General features: G+C 40.2%; 2 protein-coding genes across 3 annotated transcripts in view; both read left to right on the forward strand.

Annotated features, from left to right (window-relative positions):
* LOC140313410 (uncharacterized) overlaps positions 1 to 16971 on the forward strand; it is a 435793-nt gene that overhangs the window by 370926 nt on the left and 47896 nt on the right. The gene's annotated exons all lie outside the window — the stretch shown is intronic.
* asrgl1 (asparaginase and isoaspartyl peptidase 1) lies at positions 1533 to 11413 on the forward strand. Of its 2 annotated transcripts, none has more exons than XM_072391501.1 (7): positions 1533 to 1571; positions 3126 to 3321; positions 4105 to 4247; positions 4550 to 4704; positions 6003 to 6124; positions 7874 to 7984; positions 9747 to 11413. In XM_072391501.1, exons 2-7 carry the CDS (start codon positions 3135 to 3137, stop codon positions 9959 to 9961), a joined length of 933 nt encoding a protein of 310 aa, XP_072247602.1. In that variant the 5' UTR covers positions 1533 to 1571; positions 3126 to 3134; the 3' UTR covers positions 9962 to 11413. The 2 variants fall into 2 exon arrangements, with proteins under 2 accessions (XP_072247602.1, XP_072247603.1); XM_072391502.1 differs by having other exon boundaries at positions 1553 to 1575.

Below are 16971 nucleotides of genomic sequence, written 5' to 3' on the forward strand. Positions count from 1 at the left end.
GCAGGATCTAGTTTATTGCTGTGTGTGTGCGTCTTACGTTCAAGTAAGAATGAAGCAGCCTGTAGCAGGCAGGCTGCTGCTGCAGATGCAGTGCTACAGGGGTGACAGGAAGTGGAGGAGCAGAGACCATCTGCCACTTATAGCTGTTTCTCTAAGGGATCATTGTACATGTTCATATATCCAAAATTACTTTACAGATGTTTTCGTCAACTCAAATGAATGGTCCTCGAAAACATATGTGAATGAGAACAGCTTCATTGTAAATTTGGCTGTACCAAGATGCAGCGTGAGAACAAAGAGAGAAGGTGAGACACTGTGCTGCGCAATGCTGTTCTACAGCTAGCTTACTTGAGATGTAAACAAGCCCTGCTCCGACACAGCAAAACCGATTATGTCAGAAATTTATATTTCAATTTGTTACCGTGCAAATAATTTGTACAAGTCTGCCTTAACCACTGCATAAAATGTATAGTTGTATCCTCTAAATAGGTTTGCATAGACATATTAGAGGACTTCTCCTTCTTCTCAACTTTTTTGTTGTCTTTGTTTGTTTATCTTTTCTTGAAAGGATCAGTCTCTGTGTAGTGAGAAGCTATAGCAACAAGTGATTCTACTCAATCATGTTTTAAAGAGCGCCAACTTATAGAAAAAAAACTCCTACTTTGATTGACAAGAGCCCACTTCTGAAGAAAACCTTTCCTCACAACATTTTCTGATTTTTTTTCTCATTATTACATAAGTTTTACCTTTTTAGACAGTGTTTTAGGTCAGTTATTTTACATGGGAATGGATTACATGAAGTAAACCGAAACATGAAGGGAAATTAGCCAAATTTGACTTCAAAATAAAAGTCAATCAGGTTTTGGAGAGAGGACATCACTATTGCTTCATGGATAACAAATAAACAAGATCACAAATCTTCCTGTGCCAAACAACTGACTAACTTGTCATGAACTAACTGCATGGATTGTGGTGGTTAGCACCATCACCTCACAGCAAGAGAGTTTGAGGTTAAATACCCAGCTGGGGCCTTTCTGTGTGGAGTTTGCATGTTCTTCCCATGTATTCGTGGGTTCTCTCCGGGTACTCCAACTTCCTCCCACTGTCCAAAAAACATGCATGTGAGGTTAACTGGTGACTCCAAATTGTCCCTTGGAGTGAGTTAAAGCATCCATGGCTGTGTTTCTCGGTTGTCTCTGTGTGGCCCTGTGATAGACTGGTGACCTGTCCAGGGTGTACCCCACCTCTTGCCCAATGACAGCTGGGGTAGGTTTGAGGGCCCCCAGCAACCCTAAATTGGAATAAGTGGGTATAGATACTAGATGGATGGAACTACTAATAGTGACATATCAAATCTAAAGTTACATAAATTAGCCACAGTTGGAAATTATACTGAAACACATTAACTAATTGTTGTTTTTTTTAAATACACTATTTAAGATAGTTTAAGCTAATTAAAATAGTATGCGGTCTTAGGTTTACTGTGGAACTTTATTTTGAAAGTGTCATTGTTACAGCTTGGGTGTACTGTTGCTAAATGTTAACTTCACAAGTCCTCGAGTGATATTTTGGTCGGTGAGAAAGACGTCGGTTGTTTGTATCTTATTTTTTGTCTGCATTCTTGCTATACATGGTTTGCTAGTTTTATTGTCTCATCTTCTAATAGTTATGCCATTGATAATTGTGACAGTCGGAGAGCTAATATTATGATGAATATCGTTCATTTTTCGTTAAAAAGTAATCGAATGGACCACTCGTCAGGAGTTTAGAAAAAGCCGTACATGGGTTGATATACAAACGTAGTTTTTTTTTTTTTTTTTGGGGGGGGGGGGGGGGGTTTGCCTTTAATTATGGAACCATTTCTAACCAACTCCGATATGAGAAACAAGCTGCTGTTTGTAGGTCAGCCCAGCGTTGTCACGTGCTAAAGTCTGGGCTGACCCAGCAGCTCACCAAGTGGTTGTTGTGTGATATACTTTGTTGTGTGAGCTACATACACCCTCTGCAGCCAAACTGCTTGCTTTTAATCAAGCTAGCTCATCCAGGCGTAGTGACTGTGATGTACATAATTCACCAACATCTTCAAAAGCAGCATATTTCACATCCAATAGAGTGATAATAACTGTTTCGTGGTCTTGGCCCCTTTAAGTGGCCGCAATGTTTGATGACGTTTTGTGTTTGGTGTCGTCAGTCATATTGAATGAGTTTTACTTGTTCTGGAGCTTAAATAAACAGCACAGTCAAGCGTGTGTATGGAAGCGAATCTTGACCATAATTCAAATTAAAATGCATTTGCAGAAATGCTTTTTCATTTTAAGAATGTGGCGGCATTATTTGACTCATAAATGAAATTAGTAAACAATCATCCTATTTGCATTTTAATTTTCTTCTTCAAGAGTGCACATTATTGCTTTTTCGTTTTCATGGTCTGCCCGTAAAGTCCTGCCCATGATTCGAAAACGAAAAAGCAATCTGAGCGGCACAGCGGAGTGACGTCAGCTCTTCTTCAGCTCCCTGCTGACCGAGCTACCCATCTTGCTCGGTAGGGGGACTGTTTTCATTTCCTCACGCGCCAGCACGCGAGAGAGTTCCAGTTGAACAGTAGAGTCACGTGCACTTTCTAAAGAACTATTTTTTTAGAATTTGTTTTGTGCTTACTTCTGAAGAGTGCCGAATCTATTTTCATGGGCAGAGAGAGTTGCAGCGTTAGTTTATGGTATCTGCTTTTAATTAATGCCGCGTATTTATATTTACTTATAAATATTTTTTTAATTTAATTTAGTTTTTCAGAAATAACAACTTACAGCCATAGTTTGAATTCTGAAAAAAATCTGTCATTCCACTGAGAAAGTTGTGTTTCAGCCAGAGGAAGTTCAGCGTTTCAGTTTTTTAATCTGTGGTGTTGCAACTCGGTGCTACTCAGGAAGTAGATATGGGCTGTCTGACATTTTATATGACATTTGGATTTTTTTGCTATATGTAGTCTGTTCAAGTACCTCTTATGACTATATGGCCTGCAACCTCACACGCACAAGCAAATTGCTTTAGAAGAAATCAAACCTTTTTCTGCCCTAAAAGACTTACTAAACAGTATTTGAATCAGGCTAATTAAGTTTCTTTCTCAGGTGATTGACATGTTGCCGGTTGTGGTGGTCCATGGAGGAGCTGGCCATATCCCAAAGGAGCGGTCAGAGAAGTCCACGTCGGGTGTGTGCTCGGCAGCACGGTCAGGGTACCTCGTCCTCCAGGGAGGGGGCAGCAGTATGGATGCTGTTGTTGAGGCTGTGACCCAGTTGGAGAACAACCCTTCCTTCAATGCAGGTCATTTAAAAGGAGATATTAGATTAAGGCAATACTAATGGTCCCGAAAAATAACTAATTTACTTTCATCAGCATTATCAGTTTGTACATAGGATATGTGTATATACCTGTGTAACTGCAATGCCGTCTTTAAATAGAGTTCTCTATGTATGCATTTTCTCTCTAGATTTGGCTTTTTTTCTCAAATAAGCGTTTTGGAACTAATGGGCCACATTTTGAGCAGACTCCTTTAAACAGTCACATATAGGCGAAGGTGCAATCACTGACTGTTTCCCTCTGATCTATGTCCAATGAGTAGAGAGGGACAGCAGCAGTTTGAGCTGTCCAACCATCAGCCAAACAGAAGCGTGAGTGAGCTGTAACCAAATCTGTGTGGAAGTGCTTTTTGATTTTCCCTGTTCGAAATGAATGAAGATAAAAGTTCAGTTGAACTTGATTGTTTGAATTGAACTTCTATTAAAGGTATGACAGAGCAAACTCATTCCCGTGTTTGGCTCTCACTGTTCCTTCTACTTTTACGACATTGGTTGTCGTATGTACAACATACATAAAAGGTCTTTAAAGGAAAGATAGAGTGTGACGTAATTGCTTAAGCTTGTGACCATCAGTTATTTTAGGCGTATCTCATGTTTAAAAGAATTGTATGTGTGAAAAAAAACACACTGCCATGGAAATCAGCATATGTTGTCAAGTTTTCTTTAAATATGAAAATAGTCATCGCAGATTCTTGCTTCTCCGGGACAAGAATCAAACCAAATAATTTCCAAAAATGTCTCGTTCCAGGATGTGGCTCAGTGCTGAACATCAGTGGGGAGGTGGAGATGGATGCCATTGTGATGGATGGGAAAACACTGGCAAGCGGTGCAGTGTCTGCCGTCCGTAATATAGCCTATCCCATTCAGCTGGCAAGACTAGTCATGGAGAAGGTACATAGGCTCGATGATGGCGCAATCTGTTTCTACAATTGTGCACGTCTTCACATCACAATGCTCCCCTCAAAATGCATGCATTTTTATTCAAGTATATTAAGGCAGAGCACAGTTTAATGCAACTGTGAAGCGCAAATATACTGAATTTTGTGATTTACCAAAATAAAACATTATGTACACCCTGAAGAAACAAAGCAGAAAGCGTAGTTTCAATAGTAAGCTCACAGTTTATTCTAAGAATGAATCTGCTCTGTAATCGTCTACAGAATGTTTTACGCATGTAATCTTCCATTCTTTAGACCAGTCATGCATGTCTGACAGCAGACGGTGCCAGTAAGTTTGCTCGGTCCATGGGTGTCCCCGAGGTTCCCCAGGAGTCCCTCATCACCGAGTACTCTCGCATGCGCTGGAAAAAGAACCTGGTACCCGATGCTAACCCTGTGGAATGCCAAATGTGAGACAGAACACTCTGTTTGAGGTGTATAGTAGTATTTGCTTCAAATAACTTTGCTTTGTTAGAGAGGAGTATGTTGACATTAGTCCTTGTGGTATGCTCACAGCTTGAAAAAAGGTAATTGGACTTGAAGGGATTTTCACCTCGCATCCAAAGGCTTTTTTAATTCTAACCATGTGAACATGTTAGTCCAATTTAATTGTACCAAATTGAGCTTCTGAAAACCAGGCTAAGACTACGTTCACACTGCAGGCAAAAGTCACCCATATCTGATTTTTACATTTTTTTTTTATGACAGTCTGAACTGCACAAATCCGATTTTTTTTTCAAATCAGACCCAGACCACTTTCATATGTGGTCCTAAACCGGATACATATCTGATGTTTTTCAAAGCGACCTCATTCTAAACCGTAGATGTCAAACTCAGGCCCGCTGTTTGACCCGCCGGTAGACAGCGCTTGCACGGCTAATACTACAAACTCCCGAATAGTCTGCTGGTGCGTTAGTGCATCAGTCAGGACACACAAGCCCCCCTTCCTCTGTTGACATTCATTAGCGACCTCATGCTACCAGCTGCATCAGGCCAGCCCTGATGCCCCAAAAATGGCCAAACAAAAGGTGGAAAACACAAGCTTTCTTGACAGGTGGGAAGCAGAATATTTGTTCATAAAAAAAAACGATTATTATTGAAATTTTATTGTCTTTTATTTGACAATTGACCTCACATGTGTTCATAGTATGAAGCTTTGCTTGTCCCAGATTCAATGTTTAAGCAAAACTTTCATCTGACTTTTACTGAAGTGAGACAGACGTCACAATTCTGTGCTGGATGAGGCGGGACACAGCAAGATCAAATGTAAACAATGGAGAAAACAAGCTGGACAGACACCCTAGATGGAGATAGTCAGTGGGTCTACAGCTCATAGGTGCTGTTATGTGGCTACTTGCGGCTATAGGAGAGCTAACGGAGGGATTTCTACACAGGCACTCTACTGGGATCACTTCATCCACACTTTTTTTGCCCAGCTCTAATAAAATCCCGATATTATATCCACAATGTCCTGTGACAAAATCCACATTCCTCTAACTTAAAGATTTTGAAGTTTGAATTGGCAGAATCTCTTGAACGTGTTGATTTATTTTTTAGGCACATTTTACTAGAATGAGAAGAGGTTAAAGACATTCTCCCTTTGTAGAGTCTTCCTTGCGTTTAATTGTATATATTTTTATATTTACTGTTCCTCAGACTAACACTTGGCATTTCAGGCATCACTCAGCTGTTCTGTTTTCTCGCGTAGGGGGAAGATGGGCACAGTCGGCGCAGTGGCAGTTGATAGTGAGGGCAACGTAGCGTGTGCAACCTCCACCGGTGGAATGTTGAACAAGATGGAGGGTCGGGTGGGTGACACCCCCTGTATAGGTCAGTCCTCACACAGAAGTTCGCAATGACAGAATTTTACAAAGGTAGCTTCTTCTGCTCAATCAGCAAAAAAAGGTTTCTTAAAGGTTTTAAGTGATTGCTCCCTGTGCTCACCAGCCTAGTGAACTTTGATCAGGAGAAGTTTTCTGTCTATCTTTAGTTGGTAAACAAAGAACAGGAAGTTAATTTTCAACCGAGAGCTCTGCGCTCATAAACAATAAACTTTTCCTGTTGTTGGCACGTTACATTGTCCCACTTTTTTCATTTTAAATTTTCATTAAGTAAAAAGTGAGCATATTTCTTTATTTATTAAAGACTTCCTGTTGACACCAAGTACTTAGCAATTCTCATTTATTATTTAAACAGCACTGGCTGACTAATACTAATAACCTAATGCTGGAAGAGTAATGTACCAGAGCCCAAATTATGATTTAAGAGAATAAGTATACACCGATGTGACAGCAGTTAAATTATACTCCAGTTAAGTAAACAGCAGCAGAGGGGTTTGGCCTGTGTGTCAGGCCTGTCTAATCTGTCACTATCGTTACATGACTGATTATACTGTCATGACTCAGCAGCCAGATTTAGGTTGTATGAGAACAATAAACAGTGGGAAACAGTTTGCCTTTATTCACCAAATGCTGTTGCGAGGACTGTGTAGGACTATACTTTATGTTACTTCATGATGTTCAAAATAGTTTAGCTCAGTCGTGGATTTTATTTTTTTAACAGTGGACGTTGTTGCTGAATTTTCTGACAGTTCAAAGACAAGGTGTCAAAGTTTGCAAAAAGGAAAGGAGCTGTAACAAATGATCTGGCCTCTGGGCCAGAGCGCTGCAAGCCTTTCAGTTAGCTGGACATCAATGATGACTATGGAAGGAAGGAAGGAAGGAAGGAAGGAAGGAAGGAAGGAAGGAAGGAAGGAAGGAAGGAAGGAAGGAAGGAAGGAAGGAAGGAAGGAAGGAAGGAAGGAAGGAAGGAAGGAAGGAAGGAAGGAAGGAAGGAAGGAAGGAAGGAAGGAAGGAAGCGTTGCGTCTTTGAGTTGCCATGACAACACACAAACATGGCACATTGAGAATCTGTCAGCTGTAAATTATTACACTGGTAATCAGAGGTGAAAAATAAAACAGAGTCATCGAGTTCATCACAACAACAGACATGTAGTAGACAGATTCTGTTGGTGCATTGAGCCTTTGACTTATAGATACTCTAATACCCCAAAGACCCCCAGCCTCGTAAACACACATGCACTCAAAGACACAGACGCATGTTGTGAAGTGTTATCGCCACAAGCAGCTGCTGTAGTGCTGTTTATATCCTGTCCCCTTTTATTGTTTTCTGTGAGGATTGATCGAGACTTCCTGTGTAACTGTAGGATTTCCACTATAGATTCCCTCTGTAGTGGGAATACCACACGACAATCTCCTCAATTAAATCATACAGAACTTCCATCAGTTGAAATATTCTGTGGAAGAAAAAAAAATCCCATAAATGCACATGATGTGCAATTTGTTACAGCTACATTGCACATACAGGATCTGTTTCCAGTGGAGCTGCTATGCTAAATCACAGTCCGCCACAGATGGCATCTAGTTTGTGAACTTCGTGGGGCGGCTGAAGAGTGAGGCTATTTTGTCAGACGTTTTTGGGAACTTAATCAAAGCTGAAGAGTGACACTTGAACTTGCATGCATCATATGGACACAGCAATAACTCCAAATATGTCATGAGTTGTTATTTTGTGTGTCAGGGAGCGGAGGTTATGCTGACAATCTGACGGGAGCAGTGTCGACTACAGGACACGGAGAAACCATCATGAAGGTTACACTGGCCAGACTCATCTTGTTCCACATGGAGCAAGGTAACAGACACACACACAGAGTAGTGTTTTAACAAAGAATAGATTTATAGTTTAGTGCCAGTTAACTGAAGACCTAATTATTCCAATACATTCCCCTTAAAGTACTGATAACTGGAAAATAAGGAAAGGGTCATTTGAGTGTTAGCGATGAATGCTGGTGAACCAAAAAATAGGTGGCCTTTGTTGGCTAAAATAAGCAAGCTGAACTATATCTGTAGAATAAGACTTTAGGTTGATTAAACGAACTACACTGTGTGCACAATTATTAGGCAAGTGAGTATGTTGCCAATATCATCATTTTTATGCCTATTTTCTAATTCCAAGCTGTATAAACTTGATGCTTAATGGATTGAACCATAGCAGGTGATGTGTATCTGTGTAATGAAGGAGGTTGTGGCCTAAGGAGGTCAACACCCTATATCAAGTTGTGCATAATTATTAGGCAGCTTCTTTTTCTCAGGCAAAATGGACTAAAAAAAGAGACTTAACTGACTCGTGATCACAGAACCATCAAATGTTTTGTTGCAAACAGTCAACGGGGTCGCAAGAAACGTATTGAGAAAAAAAGACGCAAATGAACTGCCAAGGATTTGAGAAGAACCAAGCGTGAAGCTACCAGTAACCCATTATCTTCCAGGGCTGTCGTATTCCAAAACTGCAACCTACCTGGAGTACCTAGAAGTAGAAGATGTTCAGTGCTCAGAGACATGGCCAAGGAAAGAAAGGCTGAAACGCAGAGCAAGGTGGAGGTGGGGTACTAGTATGGGCTGGTATTCTTAAAGATGAGCTGGTTGGACCTTTTTGGGTTAAAGTTGGACTCAAAATCAACTTTAAAAGACACTTTCTTCAAGCAAGCAAGTGGTACAGGAAGAAGTCTGCATATTTCAAAAAGATTTTCATGCAGAATAATACTCCATCACATGCATCCAAATACTCCACTGCGTGCCAAGCCAGAAAAGGCCTTCAAGGTGAGAAAAATATGACACCCCTGACCTGAACCCAACTGAGAACTCATTAGCAGTTCTTAAATGGGAGATTTACAGTTTCTGGTTGCTCCCTCACAAAAAGTTGATCGTTAACAGATCAAGAAACTGACAGACTCCATGTACAGAAGGCTTATCGCTGTTATTGAAAAGAAGGGTGGCTACATTGGTCAGTGATTGATTTATTTCTTTTTAAATGTCAGAAATATTTATTTGAACATTTTCAGTTGTTTGTTTGTAATTCTCAGATGACAAAAGGAAAGTGAGATGGTGAAATGTGTGTTTCTAATTTAGTTAGAAATAGTTGCCCAATAATTGTGCACATATAGATATTCTCCTCAGAAAGCCAAAACCTCACTTTTACTTTCTTGAATGGTCATGTTTGAGGTTTATTAACATTTTGGATTGACCGAAAGCACTGTAGTCGTTCATTAATGCAAATAATCCTCAAAAATATGACTAACTGGCATGCAGGCACAAAACAAAAAGGTCACGAGGAAGCATAAGTTAGTAAACCGAAAAGCACTGATAGTTGTGGGCATCTCTTTTTCCATCATTTCTCTTTCCAGCCTGTGAAGACACGTAAGGAATGATGGAGACATTCATTTCATTTGGACTAGCTGGCACTCTTTGAGAAAACGTGACCTCAGCCCACATGACATCAAATAAAGTGTTGCTTCAAGTTCAAAAGCACAGAGATGGTGGTCTGGCTGACTGGTTGATTGATGAGTGCTGTAAGACTACATTGTGTAATAGTATCTTTTCTCTTTTCTACTCAGGTCAGTCAGCAGAAGCTGCCAGTGATTTGGGCCTGGCCCACATGAAATCCAGAGTGGGGGGTCTTGGTGGGGTTGTGACAGTTGACCACAAGGGCAACTGGGCCGCTCGCTTCTCCAGCTTGCAGATGGCATGGGCTGCGGTCCAGAATGATACCCTGCACCATGGCCTATACACCGGAGAACACTTCACGCAGAGCATCGATGCCCCTCACTGACAGGAAGTGCAAGCTTCTTTTTAATCTGAACTTTAGTCTTAAAAATCAATAGTATTAATTGTTGTTGATTCAGTTACAAATTGAAGAATAATATGCAGCCCTCAGATAAGCAATCATTATGATATTAAAATGTGGATGATGACAATTTAATGACAATTCAGCTGAGCAAACTGATAAAGAAGGCTGGCTCTGTGTCGAGCCCCTGAGCCTGAGTGTTAAAAGAAGACTGCTGCACAAGTTGGTTCATATAAAGAGCAACACTGACCATCCTCTTCATAGCAGTGAGGGTAATCAGTTTGAGGCTGAAGAAAGATACGGGAGGTTCTTCCTGCCACCAGCAATAAGTGTTTATAATGAAAGCTTCTATTGATTGCTTTAAAAAAGAGAAAAAAATACTGCAAGTATAAAATTTTAACATTACATATAAAATGTGTATTGTGCAAAAGTAAGAAAATCTAAAACTAAACTTTAGATTCTTCCTCAGCTAGGCCTTCAAAGCAGTATGTGTGTGCGCTGCAATAATCTTCAGTAAGTCAAGGTTTACTTACTCTCAACCACATGGAATAACCTCGCCTCAAGGATGGCGCCTGACGCAGGTTGCGAATCACTTTCCTCTTCTTTTTGTCAATGCATTGTACACCTCCAGGTTTTTAACTGGCATTTGTTGAAAAATGAATTTTGCACGAGATGACATGCTGTAAACCCACATAAACAGCAAAGAGCTGCTGATTTGAACCGCTGCATTGTCACAGAGGATCCACGCAAGTTTCCTTTAGCAGTGTTTTTGCACTCCGGAAGATTGAAGGCTGCTGTCACTCAACAAGTTTGAACCAGAATAACGTGAGGTGCCACTCATCACTTGATGGCTGTGAATACTGAAGCTTTCTGTGAAGGAAAACACCCACTGAAGAAACCAGTCCTATTAATCCCTCATCAGTGTTTGTGTATCAAGCTTCATATACCCAATTACCCAATGTATTGAGGAGCAATTGCACGTGAAGCTCTGGATTTAGGCGTTTATCAGTCTGATCCACTAGATAGTGCTGTTTCACGATAACAGCATCCAAAGCTGTAGTGTTTCTGCTCTCTCTCTGTTCGTGTAAGTTCATGTTCATGTGACTTTGATTTCAATGTCTTCTTAAAGATGTATTGGTAAGTGATATATGCACTTTAGCTCGAGCAGCTCTGTCAGATTCATCGCTTTCAACTTGTCAAATCAGTATCCAGATACAGTCCGTGTTCAGATTCATCTCTGCTGTGCAGTATTAGTAATGAAACGGATGTCTCTCCAGGCACAAACAAATCAGTTTTTCTTATTTCTAGATTCCTTCTTTTACTTTTCCATGTAGAAATGCTCATGGAAATGTCTTTCTTCGATATTATTGCATTCCTCTGTGCTATTGTGTATTGTGTGAATTTCCTCAATTGGTGATTAATAAAGATGCATCTTAACTTTGCCTTCAGAAAGTCAATAGCCTACAGTATCTTTGAGAAAGTGTTGGAGAGAATGCTTCTGAGTCATTTTGGGGCCTTTGATTTATATGTCCTAGAGCAGGGATGTCCAAATCTGGTCCTCAAGAACTGCTGTCCTGCAGGTTTTAGATGTTTTCCTGCTTCAACACATCTGATTCAAGGACCGAATTTGGACATCCCTGTCCGAGTTCTTGTGCAGGTCAGACAAAGTTGAATGCTTTATTCTTCTTACTTAGAGATGAATTTCTTGAAAGAATGTCACAGTTTAAGCTGGTTACAGCTTGATATCTGCATTGTGGTTGTATCTTGAAGAAAAGAAAAAGTGAAACTGAAGTAAACGTTTCAGAGGACCCACACTGAGGGTTGTTAAATCTGCACAGAGCTGTGGACGCAGAATGTTTGCTAAACATGAGCCGGCCCCGATCAGCCTTTGCAAGTATGACAAAAACAAACAGGCAAATATCACCTGACAACACTACATCTCCCATCAGTATCTGTGGGGCAGCATAATCTGAGACGGCTCGCTCTTTTTTCTTTTGTCATGTGCGCTGAGGTCACAGAGCATGGCTGTGATGTTCTTCAATTAATAGCCATCTTCGTTTTGATTTGAGAACGAGACAACTTGGGGGACATTAATTGTGCAGTATTTTTATTTTAGTGGCCTTTAACGTTTCAGTTATACATGTAGTATGTATGGTGTGTTTAAAAATGCCTTGAAATCATCTGTTAGCTCTGTGGAAATGTGAAACATGAGGCACATAATCAGGTGGGTAGTAGACATGGGCAGTATGGGAAATATGGAAATGTTTAATGTGTAAATGCCACTCATTCTGTACATGCAGCAATTTAAACACATACACTCAATCACACTCATATCTGCTTATTAATCATCTAGAGAAAATATTTACAGCTCTGAAATGTTTTTTTTTTCCTTGTTTGTTGTACCTCCATTTTCAGCTCAGGAACTTTTCACAGTGAAAACAATGTTTCATGTTCAAAGTGAAAAATAAGTTCAGAGGACATTCATCCTTTGACATTCATCCGACTTCCTGAATGTCCAAAGGCATTCAGGAAGTCCCTGCTCAGAGGGCTTTCTGGAGCTCCAGGTAGATTAAGGGTTTGCAATGGGCCACTAAGACCTCTAACAGTTTCCACAGTATTGCTATACATGCAATATATATGTAAAACACATTTATGAATATATCAATTTGTAATCTGTAAAATGCTTTGGCACGAGCAGCGTGGACAGCCACACAAGACCTGCGTGAAGCACTTTGGGAAGGATGCAGATCGGTGTTAATACTTGGACAGGATTCCCTGACTGTAAGCAGGTAGGCATGTATTGCTAACTTCACTCAAACGTTTTTCAAATTTTTTCTAGATTTCCATGCATGGAACGAGGCCGTTGATTATCCAGTGAGTACAAAGAGGAAGAAACTTATTTGAAACTATGTCAGGGACAGCTTTGTTCCATTTATAATGGATTGAGCGTCATTGTTGTGTCATTTGTTGCTTCCTGTTTCAGATCCCTGTTTATTAGTTTGTTTTTTCCCCTGTTCCCCCTCTTCTCCCTCCCTGTTGAGGTCAATCATCAGCGTATGCCAGTCTGCATGCTCAAATGGTGGGGGTGCTGGATGGTGTGATTACAGTGGACCCACAGAGCTATTGTTGACTGGACTGTCCGGTTTCTATAGCTTTCGCAGCAGCTCAGAGAGATATCCTGCACTATGGGCTACATCCTTCATAAACTATCTGGGAGTACTGAAGGTCAACCTTGATGACAGGAATGTGCTCTTTTTCTCATATACCAGAATTTGCAGGACTTTGGATGTTTACTTACATAGCAAAGGTACAATGAGAACAAGAAAAACTGTGAGTGAGTATGGTACCAACGCAGATCTTACAACACACCAATTCAGAATCAGACATGTGCTCAGAGGGTTGAGAGGGAATACTGAACTGCACTGTTACAGAACTGCATGTGTTCATACTGGTTGGCATTATTACAAACTGTGGATTATTCTGTTATGAGCAAGCAATGCTGGTTTAGGGGCTGCACACCTACTCAGAGAATCAAAGTTTCAGGAGTTATACGGTCAGTGGACGCTCAGGAGATTGGTTTGAGACAGACGTGACCTGTCCACTGTGTGAATGTAAGCTGCTCTGTTTAACAGTGATGGTAACTTAGTCCACAGCTGGAAGGTGACCAAAATGTTTCATATCTGCGGTGTGCTTTTGTTGTTTTACACCCAAGCAGTTTGCTTTAGTTGAAACCAGCGCTGGACCTTGGAAAGGAGCTTTACATATATGATACTATTATTCAGGGATAATGAATATTATCTTATCCAGGGAGACAGAGACAGAGAGCACAGTGCAAGCTGCAGCTGAGCCAGGAAAAGAAGGATCCTGGGATACTAAGATATATAGAAAATGAATATTCTCACTGTTAAAGAGAGTTTTCTACTCTAAAGCATAAATAAAGGATACTACAGTTCCACTCAGCCTTTTAGGAAGGTGGCATATTAACAGAAGTTGTGTGAATGCTGTTGAAGAACACTTTGTGAACAATGTGTCCTCAGAGCAGCAAGAAGAAAGTTTTGGTGTTTTTCACTCTTCATTTGAGCTGCTTTACTTATCTTTGCAGAACTTTAGACCGCAGTGGAAATTCAAAGAAACTTTTTGGTTCCTCAAAATAAGTCCCTGGAGCTAAAGATACCCGACATCTCTGCTCAAAACACAGCTTAACTTCCTAAGTTTCTAAGCTGGACTAACTCATGATTCAAGATTATTGAAACGTTTTCTCATCAACAAGACATTATCAAAGCATATTGGTTCTTTGGATTATAAATTTGTAAAATAAATTTGTAAAATACGCAAAGTGTAACTCAAGTTCATAAAAATTTTCTCTGATTGCACATTCAATGACCATTCTGTGACCTAATCCATAGGATGGTGATGATATCATGATTTATATCTGTTTTTTTTTTATATCTCTAGAAACAATAGTAAAGCACTGTAGAATTAAGTGAGAGGATCAAATGATCTCATCTGTTCAGTATTTTTCAAAAGCACCAATACAAACTTGAATGGTAGTCAGTATTGAGGTATTCTCAGTCTCGATCGGAGCGGGGAAGCGGCAGATTTATCCCATAAAGCCACACTGTTAATGTGACTAAATGAGTCGTGTCTTTGAAAAACGCCGGGGAATCTGAAAAGAAAAAGCAACGAGCAGCACCACATTTAGCCTGTAAATGTCATGCTCACTCCTGCTCTTGTATGACTACTCTAGATGTCCTTAACTGATTTCATAAGATTGAATCCAACTGTATTTTGTGTCTTGCCCTAGTTGTTTGTGGATTTGCTCTTTGGGTCACACATCTCAACACTGTTTTGGTTTACAACTCTATTTCCCACATCTTTATGTGATTTGAGTATAAACATTTGTTCTTCAGCCGTGTGGTATTTTATCAGCCTTTAGATCCTGATAACAGTAGGTTGCTGCTCAAGTTTGTACCCTAAACAAAGCAGTAATAAGGGCAATGGAAAAAGCAAACAGACAGAATTTGTACTATCATTTCAGGCCAAGAGCATGAAAAGTACTTGTGTTTTCTTGAGCGCAGTCTATGGCACACTCAGGGGTTGAGAGAAAATGTTTTTGAAGCGAGGGTATGTGGGTCGGCAATCTCATCTTCAAGGGGCCAGTTCGGGGTTTGGATCTGGGCCTGCTTGGTGTAACTCAGACAGCACACAGTGCTCAGACAAAGGCTTTCCGGCTCTGGAGACTCAAATTGGGCCATAGCAGTGTCACACGATCCAATGTGGCATTTGTTTACTTCCATTAGTTTCAAAGGTTGATTTTTTTTTTATGCAGAACTTATTTAAAGTATTTGACATGTTATTCAGGTATGAGTTGGAAAGCGTGTGGCAACAGGTACATTGTGTCCATCCATCATGTTACAGCTGGTTATTTTCATATTTTCCAGGTCAGTGTTGAGTAACTATTGCACAACTCTGTGATTCGGGTTCAGTTAGGTTTGGCTAAAAGCAGCTATAGATTCCATATTAATCTCATTTACACAGTTATAATAGGCTCACTTGCTTCATTTTTCAAATACATGTATTTTTTTCTCAAATGCTTTTCCAAATTGGACACTTTAAGGCCCCCTTCTGAGAATGATCGGTCTACTTTGACTGGTTTGCGGTGAAAAAAAGTGCAAGGCAGCAGCTCGTCCTTTCTTTGGGCCTGTCTTGATGTGTTTTTCCTTTGTTGCGAAGATGGCAGAGCTTCATGCTCTGTTTATGGATATGACACCACTAAAACAGATTCTGCAAGGCTTAACGTCTTACCCAAATATGTTAAACTATGACAGACGTGGATTTAATTCAAATTGGAGATATCATAGTGCGGGCTGCACGGTTGTGTGGTGGTTAGTGCCATCGCCTCACAGCAAGAGGGTTACGGGTTTGATTCCCCGCTGGGGCCTTTTTCCGAATTGCAGCTAGGAGTGAGTGTGCATGGTTGTGTGTCTCATTAGTCTCTATGTGGTGGACAGGTGTTCAGGGTGTGCCCTGCCTCTCACCCAGTGACAGCTGGGATAGGATACGACCCTAAATTGGATTAAGCTGGAATAGAAAATGGATGGATGGATGGATCTGTGGAGTGAATCTTCAATGATTTGCATATAGTACAGTTGAGGAACACTTTGGCGGGACTCTGTGTGCAGTATCTTGCCAAGGGATACTTCGACATATACACTTGTGAAGTTGGGGATCGAACCATAAACCTTTGGACCATCTGCACTGCAACTTTACTATTTAAAAAGCATTTTATTACAGGACCATGATGTAGTTTAATTATTTAGTGAATGTGTGACCTTTTTTATGTTTTTATAATATTTTTACATGCACTTTTCAGCTAATATTGAATTCTAACTCGACCATGTGGTTTAATAGTTGTTATGCTTTATTTGCGTTACTCTATGTAAACGATGTACGATACAGTTGCAGCTATCATAAAAATTTGCCACCAGCTTTGCAGCACTACGAATGCCACATAGCTCACATCTGCTTTGCAGCAATACCTCAGAGTAATAAATTGCATTGTATGTGATGAAAAAATTGTGTATTGCAAGTTGTCATAAGGCAGAATAGTTTAAAGAAACCTAAAAATTACACCTCGCAGAAATTCAAGGACACGAGTGTTCAGTTGTTTATTAGCATTGCTGTAGTTGGGATTTCAGAAACAGTAAGATCAGATTCAAATTACTTCCATCTCAGTCTTTTCTGTCTGAATAATGCAAATACAGATTAATTAAACCACTTGTTTACAGTGATAAAAATTACCTTGTAGTGTGGATCCTGCATACTTGCAACACAGTACGAATACTTTCAAATCTGTTGTTTCAAAGTTTGTATTTGCTGACATCTAAAAGCAATCCCATTTATAGACTTTTTAAATTTGACCAGCCTTCAAACTGAATTAGAAATAGCTGAGCCTTTTGGGGCTTATTGAAAACCTGTAACATTTGAGACATAAT

This window comes from Leuresthes tenuis, unplaced genomic scaffold (assembly GCF_036924035.1).
Source record: "Leuresthes tenuis unplaced genomic scaffold, fLeuTen1.0.hap1 SCAF_8, whole genome shotgun sequence".
Taxonomy (NCBI): domain Eukaryota; kingdom Metazoa; phylum Chordata; class Actinopteri; order Atheriniformes; family Atherinopsidae; genus Leuresthes; species Leuresthes tenuis.